At 40.3% G+C, this 18,765-nt stretch overlaps 1 protein-coding gene across 1 annotated transcript in view; it reads right to left on the reverse strand.

Annotated features, from left to right (window-relative positions):
• ACACA (acetyl-CoA carboxylase alpha) overlaps window positions 1–18,765 on the reverse strand; it is a 266,326-nt gene that overhangs the window by 195,883 nt on the left and 51,678 nt on the right. The window contains exons 4-7 of the mRNA XM_021717048.1: window positions 7,876–8,008; window positions 6,224–6,362; window positions 934–1,043; window positions 54–135 (exon numbers count right to left, since the gene is read on the reverse strand). Coding sequence (XP_021572723.1) covers window positions 54–135; window positions 934–1,043; window positions 6,224–6,362; window positions 7,876–8,008 — 464 coding nt within the window. The remainder of the gene's footprint in view (window positions 1–53; window positions 136–933; window positions 1,044–6,223; window positions 6,363–7,875; window positions 8,009–18,765) is intronic.

Here is an 18,765-nt window from a genome sequence, read left to right on the forward strand (position 1 = left end):
TTAAACAGAAGAAAATCAGACTATAGAGTGGAATATATGCCAGAATGGCTTACCCATGAAGGCAATGCCATTTTTCAAGAGAAGTTCCGGTAGTTTGGGATTCTCAGAAGCATGACCCCATCCAGCCCACACTGCCTGCAAGGGAACAAACACAATGTGATTCCTTCTTAAAATTCATACAACCCCCCCCCCAAACCACATTACTCTCTGTCAAGGCTGGCCCTACTTCATGAAATACAGTACTTCCACAACAGTGTAATGCTTAATTCAGCTGCTATGCTTGATCGTTGGCAATCTTTTTACAGAACAATAATCAGTCTATTGTGGCAAAACCTCTGAAGAGTTCAAAACAAAGTTGAAATTGATAGGAAGATCCAGTTAGTTTTGTTGCTCTTTAGGAAACTCAATTCGTAGCCTTTCAGCTAGGCTGTATAGGGCCTGTTCTAGAAATACTGGCTGTCACTCACATATTCAATTACCTTGGCCACCCAATTACATCTTTATATATGGTGGTTACACCACTACAAGTTTAGAGTTTGCCCTCTTTGGACTTTAAGGTACATATCCTAAACTTACTAACATAATGTGACAGGGTATAACAACCTACTTCTCTAACATACCCCCACAATCTAGGTTAATATTCCACAGGGATTAGGCCACTTTTACTTACTTGGGATGGCTCAAAGGTGAGGTGCATAAAATAAATAATCTCTGAAAAACTCTTCCAAACCTTCTGTTTATACTGTTTACTTTATTTTTACTCATTCCATTCTTTCCATCTTTCCCTTCCTTGTGTGTTTTTTATGCCATATAAAGGCATTTAAAAATTTTCAAAAAAGATGCTTTATGTAAATGTCCTTCCCTGGATATCTCCTTGTGCCTAATTATAAAATGGCTGAATTTGGGTTTAAAGGACATATTGGCATCTCTTACTTGTACCGGGATCCTTTTAGCAATATCAAGAATTAATTCCACATTTGCATAGTTGTTGTTGTTTGGTCCTCCAGGCACTGGCACATAGTGATCTGCCATTTTAATGTATTCTGAAAATGCAAGCAAATTAATAAGAGAACGCATGATTTTTTTTTCCTAGAAATTTAATTGCAAGTAAAACTATGTAAAGGACAAGGACTTTCATAAGTAACCACAGCACAAACAGAATTAAAAGAATAATCTCTAGGACCATTTAGTTGGAGGCTATGAGTTTAAGTCACAGGTACTAATAAAGTTAATCCTATATTTAGAAAGCTCTTATAGTAAAACTGTAGTTCTCAAACATTTTACCATGTAATCTCTCTGAAGATTCTTTATAACAAGGTTGATGTGTATCAGTTAGTGGCCCAAGTACAACAATTCTACTCTGAAACAAATTCTAGTTCTAACATCTTTTAACTTGCATTGTATCCAGAGAAAGCCCTTTTCCTGGTATACAGCTAGAGAGAATAGAGAAAGAGAAGAAAGCCTGGAGGATCTGCAGACTGGTTAAACAGGAACATTAGTTGTAGGACCCTATGAAAAGGATAATAGGTATTTGAAAGGAACTTTAGAAAGATTATCATTTTCCATTCTTATATATATATTTTTGCTCAGTATTCCCTTTCAAATTTGTCATCTGATGTGTCTCTTCCTATTGTTACCAATTGCAGCAGAAGCCAGGCGCAGTGGCTCACACCTGTAATTCCAGCACTTTGGGAGGCCAAAGTGAGAGGACTGCCTGAGTCTGAGGGTTCGAGACCAGTCTGGGCAACTTGGCGAGACTTCAACTCTACAATAAATCAAAAAAGTAGCTAGGCGTGGTGGTGTGTGCCTGTAGTTCCAGCTACTTGGAAGGCTGAGGCCGAAGGACTGTCTGAGTCCAGCAGGTCGAGGCTGTGGTGGCTGCTAGCGTGCCACTGCCCTCTAGCCTGGGTGACAAAGTGAGACTCTGACTCAAAATAAAAGAACAACTGCAGCAGAAAAGCTACCATGGGCAAAGACTGTACTAAGTACTTTCTATATACATTCTCTCCTTTAATTCTCTCAGCAACCCTATATATGATAGGTATTTTTAGCATCCCAGTTTACATAAAATTATGGCATAAACAGTTAAGTAACTTGCTCAAAATTCATTTCCATCATTATTTTATTTTTAAAATTTTTTTCTTCTTCTTAAGAAAGACAGGGTCTCTATATTGTCTAGGCTATCCTTGAATTCCCGGATTCATGCAACCCTTCTGCCTCAGCCTCCCAAATAACTGGCACTACAGGCTTGCACACTGCACCTGGCTCTTTCCATAATTATTAACATTTTTAATCTTATTCTTAACTTTTTAAAATATTTTAAGACCTCTTTAAAAAAAATTCCACTAAAAATATGATACAGTGCCCTTCAGTTTGTTCAAAATTAAGAGAGGTTTATTTTTATCTTTGATTAAAGAAGAGGAAAGTATATTTAGATAACATATCAGGACATAACAACACATTCTAAAAAGTCAAAATCAGCCGGGCTCGGTGGCTCAGCCTGTAATCCCGTGCCTTTGGGAGGCTGAGGTGAGTGGAATGCCTGAGCCCGCGGGTTCGAGACCTGCCTGGGCAACTTGGTGAGATCTCATCTCTACAATAAAATCAAAAATTAGCTAGGCGTGGTAGCACACGCCTGTAGTTCCAGCTACTCGGAAGGCTGAGGCAGAAGGATGGCCGGAGTCTAGCAGGTCTAGGCTGCGGTGGCCGGGAGCGGCCACTGCACTCCAGTCTGGGTGACAGAGTGAGACTCCAACTCAAAAAAAAAAAAAAAAATTATTAGCCGGGTGTGGTAGCGCACGCCTGTAGTTCCAGCTACTTGGAAGACTGAGGCGGAAGGATCACCGGAGCCCAGCAGGTCGAGGCTGCGGTGGCCGGGAACGGCCACTGCACTCCAGTCTGGGCGACAGAGTGAGACTCCAACTCAAAAAAAAATAATAATTAAAAATAAAATAATAAAAAGTCAAAATCATCCATTGTCCCACCTCAGAGATAACTAATTCATGCTTTAGTATTCTCGAAACAATAAATTATTAGGCAATTTAACAATATATTGTGGATATCTTTCCAGATTATGACAGAGACATATTTAATATTTTAATGGATGCCTAATATTTCAATAGTTATTAATTTTACTAATATCTTATTTATAGAAATATAAGTTATTTATACTTTTAAAAATATTGAAATAATGCATATCCTTGTCCTGGTATCCAGTTACACCTTCAAGATAGGTTACTAGAAGTAAAACTATTGAGTCTGAGAATATTTACATTTTCAGACTCTCACAAACAATATGGCTGCCAAATTGTCTACTCTCTCACCCGTATTAAGTGTTATCAATCTTCTCAATTTTACCAGTTTTATAAGTTAAAAATTTCTATCATTGTTTTAGTTTACATTTCCTTGATTACCACTGCTATTGAAACTCTTTTCATATGTACACTTTTATCTCCTCTTTCATGTACTTCCTACTCCTGTTCTTTGTTCATTTCTTACTGTTCATTTCCTTCTTTGCTGCCAGTAAGTTTTTCCAGATTATCATTTGTCTTTGATTTTTTTTTTTTTATTTGCCAAATAGAAATTTCTATGTAGTCAAGTCTATCCAACTTTTCCACTGTGGTTCAATCTTTCTATAGTTCAGTAACCCTAGACAAAGAAAAAAGTTTCTTTGATTGTTGACCTATAACCTTCAATCACACACACACACACCATCTACAAAGGTATTTGTTGCTGCCAACCAACAGCATTCTGTACCAATCAATCTTCCATTGTCATTACTGTGGACATTAAAGAAAAGAGGCCAGGCATGGTGGCTCAAGCCTGTAATCCCAGCATTTTGGAAGGCTGAGGTTAGAGGAATGCCTTGAGCCCAGGGTTTCAAGACCAGTCTGGGCAACTTGGTGAGACCTCGTCTCTACAGCAAATCAAAAAATTAGCCAGGTGTGGTAGCGCACACCTGTAGTTCTGGCTACTTGGAAGGCTGAGGCTGAAGGATCGCCTGGATCTAGCAGGTCAATGCTGAGGTGGCTGTGAGCATGCCACTGCACTCCAGCCTGGACAACAGAGCGAGACTTTAACTCAAAAAAAAAAAAAAGAAAACCCTAGGAAGCAGAAAAAGAAAACTCCCTCTGGTTTTTTTATGGTTTTTTATTGACATGAGTTTCCCTTTATTTCTGACCATTTTTTTACACCCATCTCTGCAGGGTAACTCCTTACATGAACTACTCATGCCTGAATTTCACTCTAGAAATGCAGATTCCTTTTGCTATCTCTATAGGACCCATGTCCTCAAAGACTCTCCAAATCAACATTTGCCCTCCACTCCCAGCCCCTTTGATCAAAAAATTAGCCAAGTGGGGTAGCCCGTGCCTGTAGGTCCAGCTACTTGGAAGGCTGACGCAGAAGGATCACCTGAGCCCAGCAGGTCGAGGCTGCGGTAGCCGTGAGCGTGCCACTATACTCCAGCCTAGGCAACAGAGTAAGATTGCAACTCAAAAAATAAAAAAGAAAAAAGAAAGAAAGCTTTCACTTAACCTCACCACCAAGAGTTAGACGTCTCACCTCTGTATTATCATATTACCCCATGTATATTTCTATTATAGCACTTATGTCACTGCATTAAAATTATTTATTTCCTAGAACAAGGTCATATATTACCCAGCTGTGAGTCTGTGAGTCTCCATGTTCATTTAGTGAATGAATACATGAATTAATTGGAGTACCAAGTAGAAATGAGTGGGGAAAAAGAAACCATGCAAGGTAGTTTATATATATATATATATATTTTTTTTTTTTTTAGTTGTAGTCTCATTCTGTCGCCCAGACTGGAGTGCTGTGGCCACTCCTGGCCACCTCAGCCTCGACCTGCTGGGCTCCGGTGATCCTTCTGCCTCAGCCTTCCAAGTAGCTGGAACTACAGGCGCGCGCTTCCATGCCTGGCTAATTTTTTGATTTATGGTAGAGATGAGGTCTCACCAAGTTGCCCAGGTGGGTCTCAAACCCGTGGGCTCAGGCAATCACTCACCTTAGTCTCCCAAAGCGTGGGATTACAGGCTGAGCCACCGAGTCCGGCTAGGTAGTTTATATTATAAATGATCTCATCTTTACAACTATCCAGCAAAATACATATTATGATCTTCCTTTCACAGGACTAAAATTATGGCTCAGAGATGTGAAAATGTGCATCTAAATGATTTCAAACAATAACATCTGCTTTCCAATACACTGCTGACTTCTCTGTTGCTAAATTAAGATGACAGAAGAGCCTTTACTCCTAAGGAATGTTCTTAATATCACATCTCAATATAGAAAGAACATACACAGACTAAAGTGAGTTTACAAGGATAGCTCTTTAAAAAGGTAGCATCTGTGCATACTCTACCTGGACAGATTATATCTTACTGATAAAAAGTATGGAGAAGCAAGACTAGCCATACCTTTCAGCTATATCAATAGTTTTTTTTAAATCTATAACTCAGAGCATCATCAGTAAAGGGAATATGCAAAACATCTTGCATAGTAAACCCACTTGGATCCTAAGAGTTCTCTCTCTTTTAGAAGGAGGAGAAAAGAAAGAATTTAGCCCTAAGGTTTTCCGTAATTCCGTAAAACTCCTAAGGAAGCATTTCTTTCCAAGCTGTTCCACTTACACATGTCAAAGTATGGGGCACAGCAAATAACACTAAAAAAAAGGAATATACATGAAAGCCCAAATCAACACTTAATCTCAGAACCCAGGAGTCTGTATTGAGGTTAACTATAGTATAATCACTTTAATATGCTTGTTATTAATACTTTTAAAAATAGAAATTCTTTTAAAAGGATTTCATTTGGAAATCCCTCAGTTAACATTTTCCTATTTATTTATTTAAAGTTGGGGTCTCACTCTATCTCCCAGGTTGGAATGCAGTGGCACGCTCACAGCCACTGCAGCCTTGACCTACTGGGCTCAGGTGATCCTTCCACCTCAAAGTAGCTGGAACTACAGGCACACACCACTACACTCAGCTAATTGTTTGATTTACTGTAGAGATAAGGTCTCGCCAAGTTGCCCAGGCTGGTCTTCAACCCATGGGCTCAGGCAATCCTCTCACCTCGGCCTCCCAAAGTCCTGGGATAATAGGCATGAGCCACCGTACCCGGCAACATTCGCCTATTTAAAGGCTATGCTATTCAATGTTTTATGCTTGGGAGTGATGCTTTCATAAGGCTAATAACTCACCCGCATTGGCTTTAAGGTCTTCAGGTGTGACCATGACAACGAATCGGATTGCACGCTCATTTCGAAACATTTCATAAGACCACCTACGGATAGATCGCATGCATTTCACTGCTGCAATGCCATTGTTAGCAATAAGAACCTGTGAGGGGTTGGGGGGGTACAATTGGAGGAAAAGGCAGAAAGAAAAGCATGATGGAAGAAAGGAGATGAGATCATTTTTGTAGATTTTTCTCTGAAAAAGTCAGATTTTCAACCAAGAATTCTTTCTGGTCCAGGCTATTAGGAACCAGTTTCCCCCATGATCAAGTGATATTTTTAAACACAAGCTAAGCAAATACTTTAGTGATGCCAGTTGAAACATACTCCTCTCAAACTTTATTTTAAAAATTTTTTTTATTTTAAAGATGTGGGGTACAATTCAGGGTTAGGTACATAAGTAGTCATTGTACAGGTGAAGTCTGGGCCTCTCATTGGTCCTCACTTTGCCTAGTTTGAGATCAGGTACCCTTGTTAGTATTATGTCTCCCCCACCTAACCTAGCAGTGACCTGCTACTGCCAACCCCTTTCGTGTAGTATTATGATAAATTCGAAATTCATTTTTTAAAGGAAAAAAGTTACAATTACTCAAATTCTTTGAGTTGGTAAATTATTCTACCATGCTATTGTAGCTATTACTAGGGAACAGAACTTTAGAGTGATGATGTATTATCAAATCAGGAATGGGCGGAAACTAAACAAAGCAGTGTCATGTACTATACTCTGTTGCAATAAAACAAGGCACAGAGCCCTAAACATATTTTACAACCCTGGCATTAATCACTTTTCTCCAAAATCCTGAACCCCAATACCCTTAGAACTGTAGAGACGGCCTCAGAAAGAATAGTTACTGTTGTAGAAGAATTCAATAATCCTGAGACTTTATATATATAAACAAATCTTTCATTTCCTTACCTATCTTGTAGTCATGCCTCTGAGGATAGATAACACAGACTAGTAGACATAATATATCTTTACTGGAAGACTAATAAAATAATACTGCTGAAACAATACTTTTAGGAGTGGAAATACAGGTTCCCATTATTTAATGTTTTAATCACTGCAAACTATTTCAACCAACTCAGCTCTGACATAGTTTAGATAAAAGTGACAGAATTACATTTCAAAATATGTGGACTCTCTTTAAGTGTTTCATGTGATATGCTCCCTCTGAACATCTCAAATACCTGGTGGAAGTCAGTAAGTTACAATGTATCAAAAATGTTAATCCTTCTCTTCTGAAACTCTCTAGTCTCTCAGCTCTGAATCCAATGTTGTGACATACTTATCTCTCCAACAGCACCCCACAAGCTAACAAATTCTTCATACTGTCTTCCAGTGCAGACCCACCCTGTAAAACCACAAGGTCTTTTAAAAAGAACTTCATGAGCACTATTTCATCTCTTTAATTAGCTATGAATAAATTATCAATAGTAAGTACATATTACAGAAAATACTGGAATTATTAACAGGATGCTAGAGAGGCTAAAAGGATAATTAATTCAAAGAGGTAAAGTTTATGAAAATCTATTGATTGTGAACAAATCTAGATAACAAATCTAGGCACTAAATTTCATGTACTTTTGACAAAATAATTTAGCAAGTTACAGCTTACCTTCTCAATCACTTTATTTCCCCCAAAGCGAGTAACAAATTCTGCTGGAGAAGCCACAGTGAAATCTCGCTGAGAGTCTATTTTCTTTCGGTCTCGACCTTGCTTTACTAGGTGCAAGCCAGACATGCTGGACCTATAAAAGTAGAGAAATCATGAACGTCTACAGAAAGGATTTCTTCACACCATGCATATCCTCTAGAGACCTGCTCTTCATTAGCATGCCTATAACAATATTTTCAAATGCACCCTTATGAAGACTGCATGCTGGCAGATTGTATGCTTTCCAAATAGAAGACAAGAAAAATGATCCTTGCTTGTGGAAATTTAAGGAAAAAAAAAATACTCAGCGCTTAGGTTGAAGTGAGAGGACTGCCTGAGCCTAAGGGTTTGAGACAAGCCTGGGCAACTTGGCAAGAACTCATCTCTACAACAAAAATCAAAAAATTAACTGGACATGGTGGCACGTGCCTGTAGTTACAGCTACTTGGAAGGTTGAGGCAGAAGGATCACCTGAACCCAGCAGGTCAAGGCTGCAGTGGCCGTGAGTGTGCCACTGCACTCCACCCTAGGCGACAGAGTGAGACTTTAAATCAAAAAAAGAAAGAAAAAAAAAAGTTGGCCGAGCACGGTGGCTCACACCTATAATCCCAGCACTTTGGGAGGCCAAGGTAAGAGGATTGTCTGAGCCCAAGGGTTCGAGACCAGCCTGGGCAACTTGGGCAAGACCTCACCTCGACAATCCATCAAAAAAATTAGCTGAAGCCGGGCTCGGTGGCTCAGCCTGTAATCCCGCGCCTTTGGGAGGCTGAGGTGAGTGGATTGCCTGAGCCCGCGGGTTCGGGACCCGCCTGGGCAGCGAGACCTCATCTCTACAATAAATCTAAAAATCAGTCGGGCGTGGTAGCGCGTGCCTGTAGTTCCGGCTACTTGGAAGGCTGAGGCGGAAGGATCTCCGGAGCCCAGCAGGTCGAGGCTGTGGTGGCTGGGAGCAGCCACTGCACTCTAATCTGGGCGACAGAGTGAGACTCCAACTCAAAAAAAAAAAAAAAAAAAAAAAGAATGCTTTACTTGGGGATCCCATAGATGTTTCTAAATCAACACTCCAAAACCAAACTATTTACAAAGCAGCATAGTATACATAGTTCATCAATTTTAAGATGCCCCTTTACTTTCAAAAATCTCTAAAATTACTATGTATCTTACAATTGATGTCTTATTTAATTGGCAATGTTGCATTTTTTTTTCTTAGTGGTACATAAAATAATAGTGCTTCTGACAATCAATGGTGCCTTAGATTCGATAAAAAAAATAGTGGAAACAGCACACACTTGGGTTTAAATTCCAGATCTGTCTACTTAAAAGATCTTTGGCAAATAATTTAACCTTGCTTAGTTTTAGTGTTCTCCTTATAAAATATGCATAATATTCACTGTTCCAGTTATTTGTCTATTGTCGTTCAGCTCTGAGTCTATCCTTTTATGCTCCGTTCTGTAACAATGGGGCTAAGACTCTGCAAACCTCATTTCCAAGACTCCATTGCTAGCTCCTGTCCAGTTCTGCCAGTAGGAAAGCTTCAGAAAATTAAGAAAAGAATTTTCTTTCTGTTTTCCTGCTCTCATCAGCATTGTTCTAGCAGTAACAGAGAGTTAATTTCAGCCTCTAGCTTCTTTCAACATTCCCAGGAAAAGTTTTAGAGCCATCAGCAGAAACAGGCTGGCAATCAGCGTACCAGTCTTGCCATGCTCACTTATCCTTTGGATCATGCTGCTTGGGCCTATCAATCATCTGTCAGGTCAGGCCCCCAGCTACTCAAAACTTACTCCAGGCACTACTCCCCAGGGTCCCTCCACCAAGCTCCTAGATTCTAGTAACACTACCGCTTCCCTTTTGTTCTCTCAGCCTTAGGGGTAATAGCTGCTTCCTCTAGTTATTAACTTTGGGTTACCTCTGCATCCCCCTTTTTTATTCTTCTGCACTCAAGTATGCAGTTCTCACTAATGAATGTCCTCTTTATAATACCAAGTGCAACTTTTCCTCCTGTGACAGGATTTTGACTGACAGATCCTCTGAAAGGGTGTTTTGAGGATTAACTAAGATAATGGATACAAGCTCCATTATACACTGTATGAAAGACAGCTGTTTTCTTTTCTATCCCTATCTTTTCTTCTTTCTCCTATAATTTAACCTTGATGTTGCAGCAAGTTATCTTTGCAAAATAAAAAAGTATGATTAAAATCTTCTCATCCAGGCTCAATGGTTCACGCATGGAATCCCAGCACTCTGGGAAGGAAGAGGAAAGAGGATTGCCTGGGCCCATAGGTTTGAGACCAGCCTGGACAACTTGGCAAGACCTCATCTCTACAACAAACCAAAGAATCAGCCAGGCACGGTGGCACATGTTTATAGTTCCAGCTTACTTGGAAGCCTGAGGTGGAAAGATTGCCTGAGTCCACCAAGTCGAGGTTGTGCAGTAGCTGTGAGCATGCCACGCAATTCCAGCCTGGGGACAGAGTGAGACTCCAACGTACATACATACATACATATATACATATAAAATATTTTCACACACACACAAAAATACCAGTTCCAGATGGTTTAAAAAACGAATTCAGGCCGGGCTCGGTGGCTCAGCCTGTAATCCCAGTACTTTGGGAGACTGAGGTGAGTGGACAGCCTGAGCCCGCGGGTTCCAGACCAGCCAGGGCAACTTGATAAGAACACATCTCTACAATAAAACAAAATAAAACAAATTAGCCAGGCATGGTAGCACACACCTGTAGTTCTGGCTACTAGGAAGGCTGAGGCAGAAGGATTGCCAGAGCCCAAAAGGTTGATGCTGGGGTGGCAGTGAGTGTGCCACTGCAACAGAAAGAGACTCCAACTCAAAAAACAAAAAACCAAAAAAAAAGTTCTACCAAACTTTCAAGGGCAATCATCTACCAGGCAATAACTTCCAGACAATAGAAAAATAAATAAAAACTCCCAGACAGAGTAATATTGAAGACAAAACCAGACAAAGATGCTACATAAAGGAAACATTCCAGGTCCATTTTACTTATGACTGTAGATACACACTTCCTAAATAAAATAGCCTACAAGAGTAAGGTACTGGTACAAAGATGAGCAAATATTAGTCAAGGCTGGGCACAGTGGCTCACATCTGTAATTCCAGCACTTTGGGAGACTGAGACCAGAGGATCGCTGAAGCCCAGTAGTTCCAGACAAGCCTAAGCAACATAGTGAGATACTGTCTCTAAAAAAAATAAAAACTGCTGGGCTCAGTGCTCAGTCAGTAATCCCAGACTTTGGGAGGCTGAAGCAAGTGGATTGCCTGAGCTTGTGGGTTCCAGACCAGCCCTGGCAACTTGGCAAGACTTCGTCTCTACAATAAATCAAAAATTAGCTGGGCGTGGTAGCGCACGCCCGTAGTTCCAGCTACTTGGAAGACTAAGGCAGAAGGATCACCGGAGCCCAGCAGGTCGACACTGGGGTGGCCTTGAGCATGCCACTCCACTCCAGTCTGGGTGACGGAGTGAGACTCCAACTGAAAAAATATATATATATTAGCCAGGCATGGTAGCATGCACTGTAGTCCCAGCTACTAAGGAGGCTGAGGTGGGAGGATCACTTAAGCCCAGGAGTTCAAGGCTGCAATGAGTTATAATTGTGCCACTGCACATAAACACACACAAATCAAAACATTACTCCATGACCAGATTGAGTTTGCCCCCGATATTCAAGGATGGTTAATTTTAGAAAATTTATAAATGTGAAACTCTGTGTAAGAGATCATAACAAGTAAAATAAAATCTTAAAAAATTAGCACCATTAAGATTGCAAAGGAGGAAGTTAAACTGTCATTATTAACTGATGATGTGATCATTTACACAGAAATCACAAAAGATTCTGCAGACAAATTATTAAAAATAAAAGAAGGCAATAGTGAGAAACTGCCAGGGTAAGGAGGGGGCACACTTCATCAGTAAGGGTGCCTCATCTCAAACCAGGTAAAGGGGAGACCTAACTGAAGCCCAAACTTTACCTGTACAATGACTATTTGAATACCTAACCCTAACTTGTACCCCACATCTTTAAAATTAAAAAAAATTTTTAAATGGTCAGTAGGAAAAAAATTAAAAAAGGAGATTTTAGTCAAGTATTAAAGAAAAACAAGTTTTTCTGCTACTATGGTCTCACAACAGAAAACACTTTTATTACTATATATACAGGTTGTTTTCCCCTCACACACCAAGCAATTTGGCAGTAAGTACTAGCTGGGTGTCCAATATTCAATTGATTCTGACAATATCTACCTGAAGGTAGTGTTAGATGCCATGGGTTAAGGGCTCAGTCCCACAAGATTGTCCCCACTTCAGATGCCAATTGCAAGTCTGACTAATCAACAATAAATCAGAGCTCCCATGACCCCCTCCTGAGGTTTGATTAATTTACTAGAGCAGCTCACAGAACTCAGAGAAACATTTTGCTTACATTTACCCATTTATTACAAAGGATATTACAAAGGATATCGATGTGAAGCCAGACGGAAGAGACACATAGGTCAAGGAATATGGGAAGGGATACAGAGTTTCCCTACCCTCTTATAGGCACAGTACCCTCCAAGCACATGTTTGATAATCTGGATGCTTGCTTACCCCATTGTTCATGGATTTTTTTAACGAAAGTTTCATCATTTAGGCACACTGATCACATCAATAAGTTAATCAGCTCAACTTTCAAATCCTTCCTCTTCCTGGAGGTGGAGGGTTGGGGAGATTCTAAGCTCCAGTCCTGTAATTATGTAGTTGGTTCCCCTGACAACCAGCCCCCATCCTGAGGCTATCTAGGAGTCCCTCCATTCACCAGTCATCTCATTAGCATACAGAAAGGCATTTCCGATTTAAGAGATATGCCAGGAAACTAGACAAAGACCAAATATATATTTTATAATATCACAAGTATCTAGATATAAGATTAACATACAAAAAGTCCAGAAAAATCATCTATAACAGCTTATATACAAACTAAAAAATTTAAAACTCAAATATACATACTTTTAAAAGATATACATAAATACAATAAAACTATATAAAAAGGGAAACAGGAGAATGTGATGAACATGTAATTTAGAAAAATGGTTATTTATCTGGATTGGGAGTACAGGATAAAGGGTTGAGGAACAGAGACCTAGGTTAATGCCAAGGACTTACCTCTGTTTTAGGTTTTCAAGTTCTTTTTATATTGCTTTTAAAAATAGTTAAATGGCCGGGCTTGGTGGCTCAGCCTGTAACCCCGCGCCTTTGGGAGGCTGAGGTGAGTGGATTGCCTGAGCCCGTGGGTTCGAGACCCGCCTGGGCAGCGAGACCTCATCTCTACAATAAATAAAAAAATCAGCCGGGTGTGGTGGCGCATGCCTGTAATTCCGGCTACGCGGAAGGCTGAGGCAGAAGGATCGCCGGAGCCCAGCAGGTCGAGGCTGCGGTGGCCGGGAGCGGCCACTGCACTCCAGACTGGGCAGCCGAGTAAGACTCCAACTCAAAAAAAAAAAAAGTTAAATGGCCAGGTTCAGTGGCTCAGCCTGTAATCCCAGCACTTTGGGTGGCCAAGGCGAGTGGATTGCCTGAGCCCATGGGTTCAAGACCAGCCCAGACAACTTGATGTCTCTACAATAAATAAAAAATTAACTGGGCGTGGCAGCACGGGGCCTGTAGTTCTGGCTACTTGGAAGTCTGAGACGGAAGGATAGCCGGAGCCCAGCAGGTTGATGCTGGGTGGCTGTGAGTATGCCACTGCAGTCCAGCCTGGGCGAAAGAGTGAGACCCCAGCTCAAAAAAAATAAAATAAAATAAAGTTAAATAACTAACCAAATAAAGAATACTGGGCCATACATGGACCAATGATACGTGTATCATGAACCAAGGATTATGATCATATAATTCTATACACCTGAAGTTACACACACACACACATACACACACTCTCACACACTCTCTCTCTCTCTCCCCTCCTCTCTCCCTCCCTCCTCAGAGGTTAACTTTTAGTTATACACAGCAGAGAGTGAAAGCATAAAGAAGACATAAAAATATAAATCTAGAATCAATAATAAGGTGGGAGACAAGATTGATCATGAGATTTAACCAACAGTCTAGAGATACTAGAGGAATGCTTTGATGGTCACTTATAATTAAGGAGGGGAGAAAAATAGAAATTGCCGGGCTCAGTGGCTCAGCCTGTAATCCCGCGCCTTTGGGAGGCTGAGGTGAGTGGATTGCCTGAGCCCACCGGTTCGAGACCCACCTGGGGCAGCGAGACCTCATCTCTACAATAAATCTAAAAATCAGCCGGGCGTGGTAGCGCATGCCTGTAATTCCGGCTACTCGGAAGGATCACCGGAGCCCAGCAGGCGAGGCTGTGGTGGCCAGGAGCGGCCACTGCACGCCAGTCTGGGCGACTGAGTGAGACTCCAACTTTAAAAAAAAAAAAAAGAAAAGAAAAATAGAAATCTATCTTACTTTCAGTGATGGGATCCTTCATACAGCCATATTCATAGCCATATTCACAGTTATTCCCAAACTCCACTAAAAGTTTACAAAACAAACCAACAAGGAATCCTGTGTTCCAATGTCAGGGGGAAAGTCGCTTTTTCCAATCCATCAATCAATGCTATACTTCATGGAATATTCCAGTATTGTACTTACCATAATTTTAACTGCTCATGAAGACAAAACTACAAAATCAAATGAGAATAACATATTGGGTCATTAGTTAACATTAAAACAATGCAAGAGACAGCTGACTTACAGCTGGCTAAAATGACTATCCAGTCATGTACATGTATTTAGGAATTTATATAGGTATATATATTTAGCAACGTGTATATATAAACATGTACATGTATATAAACATACATACACACATATAAGATATTCACAGATTTAAATGGGGGCAGCATAGGAGAATTTAGTAATTAGGGAAAACTTAAAAAAAAATTTTCAAACTTCCTTTCTCCTCACAAACTTTAACCAAACTTCTTCCAATGCAAAAAAACCACTCTGTGCTAAATGAAACAATAAATAAAATGAAATACCACCAAAATAAAAACATTCAGAGTTGCAGGCTTCTGATTTCTTATTGCCAGTTTTAAAGTACTATTTCCTACTCTAGTCTCCAACTTTAAATGTGTAAATGTTTCTTTCCTTTCCTGTTTAGAATGTAAGTCTTCCTCAAAGGAAGCACCAAATCTTAGAAGATTGTCTTTTGCAATATCCAGCACACCATCTTTCTGTGCAGTTTTATTTATATACACATAAATAAGATCAATCTTCTTTCTTCTGCTCTACATACTAGACTTAAGGATAGACACAAAAAGGCTATAGACTGCCCTGGTGGCACTCAATATAAAATACTCTGTATCCTTCTTAGAGACGCATTTCAAGCTGGTCAATAAACTAAAATTTTCTTCATCTTTTTTATTGTTTTCTATCCAGGTATTTTATTATCCTGCATCTTGATTGAAACTTCAAATTTAGATAGACCTTAAAGAAAATGAGACCCACAGAGAGAATGACTATCCAAGCTCACAAAGGAAGTTTGTAAGTAGACCAGAAACCTGGTTTTATGGGTCTCATTTTAATGTTCTTCCAACTACACCATGCACTATCTCTAATGATGACAAAGACCAGTGGTCTAAAAACAGTGCCAAGACACACATTTTTTAGTAAGTGAAAATTAACATTCATGTCTATAGCTTTATTTGCCATGAACTTATTTATTTTAGGTCCCAAGTCCATGAACCATTACCAGTGTATCAGACTGGATACTAACATAGATGACTCTAAAAATGATGCTCAGAGAAATAAACCAGACACACACAAAAGTATATACTGTATGACTCCATTTATATAACATTCTAAAACAAGAACAACTAATCTATAGTGCAGAAAGCTGATCAGTGTGCTGGGGTTGGGGGAACTGAGGACAAAAGGGTAGAGGTGCTGATGGAAATGTTCCATATCTTTATCTTGATTGCAGTGATAGTACATAGGTAGACACATGCCAAAACCACCAAACTGTATAATTTTAAAAAGTAAACTTTCCTGTGGGTGAATTATACCTCAAGAAACCTGACTTTTAGCTGGGCTCGGTGGCTCAGCCTGTAATCCCGCACCTTTGGAAGGCTGAGGTGAGTGGATTGCCTGAGCCCGCGGGTTCAAGACCTGCCTGGGCAACTTGGCAAGACCTCATCTCTACAATAAATCAAAAAATCAGCCAGGTGTGGTAGCACATGCCTGTAATTCCGTCTACTCAGAAGGCTGAGGCAGCAGGATCGCCGGAGCCCAGCAGGTTGAGGCTGCGGTGGCCGGGAGCAGCCAATGCACTCCAGTCTGGGCGATGGAGTGAGACTCCAACTCAAAAAACAAACAAACAAACAAACAAAAAACACACCTGACTTTTTAGAAAATTCACTGAGCTGCCCACAGAAAATAGATGTATTTGACTATTCATAAGTTATTCCTCAATAAAGCTGGCTTTTAAAACTATTTCTAATGATATGGAAAGGCAACAAAGAGATAAGGCTGGGGAAGTATCCATACCTTCAAAGTCAGTAACTATAAGTATGGCACAATCAAACATTTCTTCATCTGTCATCATTATCTTCAACCCTTTGGCGACTCCACTTCAAATGCCAAGATATTTAAAAATTTGGAAACACAAATGTCAATCAAAGAACACTAACACTAGGACTAATCTTGAGAACTTCAATTTTTCCAATATACTTATATACATTCATTCATTTATTTATCCATTTATTTGTTTGTTTGTTTACTGACTTGGAGTCTCACTCTGCTGCCCAGACTGGAGTGCAGTGGCACACTCACAGCCACTGCGGCTTTGACCTGCTGGGCTTAGGCAATTCTTCCACTTCAGCCTTCCAAGTAGCTGGAACTACAGGTACGCACCACCACACCTGGCTTAGACCTATATACATTTAGATACCTAACTAGTATCATGTATTCTCTTGCAGCATTGTAATAGGATACAGGAACAAAGGCAATTCTGATCTATCACAATCTGGCTTTTTCTACAGGAATCCATCGGTGTATTATACCATTTTTGCCTCCCCTACTTTCCTACATAGCAGTCTCTCGTAAGTATAACTATCTAGGATTTACAGGAGAGTAAATTTTAACAGAGTCCCAAAATAACTTCTTGAATAGCACATTCATTCATTTCCCCTGTATGAGGCAAGCTTATGCCTACAGGAAATGAAGTAGTGAGGCAGAAAGATGATGAAGGGGATAAGAAACTGAATTAGCAATGCAAATCCTATAAAAGCTGGATTAGGACTTTTCTGCTCTTCCTGTACGAAAAATGACTAAGTGCTTTTGCACTGTACTTTATTCTCTGCTTATAGTTTCTGAAACATACTATGCTACTGTCAGCCTCTGGGTCTTTGCACTTCTTGTTTTCTGTCAGGAACGTCCTTTCCTTCCTTGTCTACCAGTACTATTCCAATTCATTCTTCAAAATGCAACTACACTGTCATTCTACGAGTGAGCCTTTGCAGAAACTGATCCTTTCAGCTTCAGACTTTTTTTTTGTGAGTTGGGGGTTTCTGTCACCCAGGCTGGAGTGCAGTAGAGCATGATAACTGTTCACTGCAGCCTCAACTTCTTAGGCTCGGGCAATCCTACCACCTGAGCCTCCCAAGTAGCTGAGATTACAGGTGCATGCCACCACACTCAGCTAATTTTTTTTTTTTTTGTAGAGATGAGGTCTCACTATCTTGCCTAGGCTGGTCTTGAACTCCTGGGTTCAGGCAATCCTCATGCCTCAGTTTTCTCAAATACTGGGATTACAGACATAAGCCACCAGGTTGGGTAGTGGGAAGGGAATGGGAAGTTATTGTTTAATGGTTTCAGTTTCAGTTCTGCAAGATGAAAAGCGTTCTAGAGGTCGGGTGCGGTGGCTCACACCAATAATCCCAATACTTTGGGAAGCAGAGTGAGAGGATTGCCTGAGCCCAGGGGTTTGAGACCAGCCTAGACAACTTGGTGAGACCTCATCTTTATAACAAATCAAAACATTAGCTAGGCATGGTGGTATGCACCTGTAGTTCCAGCTACTTGGAAGGTTAAGGTGGAAGGATCACCTGAGCCCAGAAGGTTAAAGTTGCTGAAGCTGTGAGCAAGCCACTGCACTCCAGCCTGGGTGACAGAGTAAGACTCTAACTCAAAAAAAAAAAAGAAAGAAAAAGAAAAGAAAAGAAAAAAAAATTACAAATTTCAATTCCCTCAAGAACTTGAAGAATGGCTCATAATGTTATTAAATAAATAACTGATGCAACTATACTAATCTCACTGAGGACATAGACTAAATAAACATAATCTTAAACTTATGATAAAGTTCATACACAATTGAACAGGGAGGAAGGAGCAGGAGCAAAAGTCAATGGCTTCCTGGAGAAATTTTTAAAAATTTAAACTGTAGAAATGTGAAAACAAGCCGGGCTCGGTGGCTCAGCCTGTAATCCCGCGCTTTGGGAAACTGAAGTGAATGGATTGCCTGAGTCCGTGGGTTCAAGACCCACCTGGGCAACTTGGCGAGACCTCATCTCTACAATAAATTAAAAAAATCAGCCGGGTGCGATAGCCCGTGCCTGTAGTTCCAGCTACTTTTTGGAAGGCTGAGGCGGAAGGATCGCCGGAGCCCAACAGGTCAAGGCTGCGGAGGCCAGGAGTGGCCACTGCACTCCAGTCTGGGCAACAGAGTGAGACTCCAACTTAAAAAATAAATAAATAAATAAATAAGTGAAAACAATGGAATGTTAGTTTGATTGCTCTCCCTAAGAAAGTAATTTTTAAAAGTTACACAAAACTTAAGGCAAAT

This window comes from Carlito syrichta, unplaced genomic scaffold, assembly GCF_000164805.1.
Source record: "Carlito syrichta isolate Samal-C Ts95f unplaced genomic scaffold, Tarsius_syrichta-2.0.1 Scaffold309200, whole genome shotgun sequence".
Classification (NCBI taxonomy): domain Eukaryota; kingdom Metazoa; phylum Chordata; class Mammalia; order Primates; family Tarsiidae; genus Carlito; species Carlito syrichta.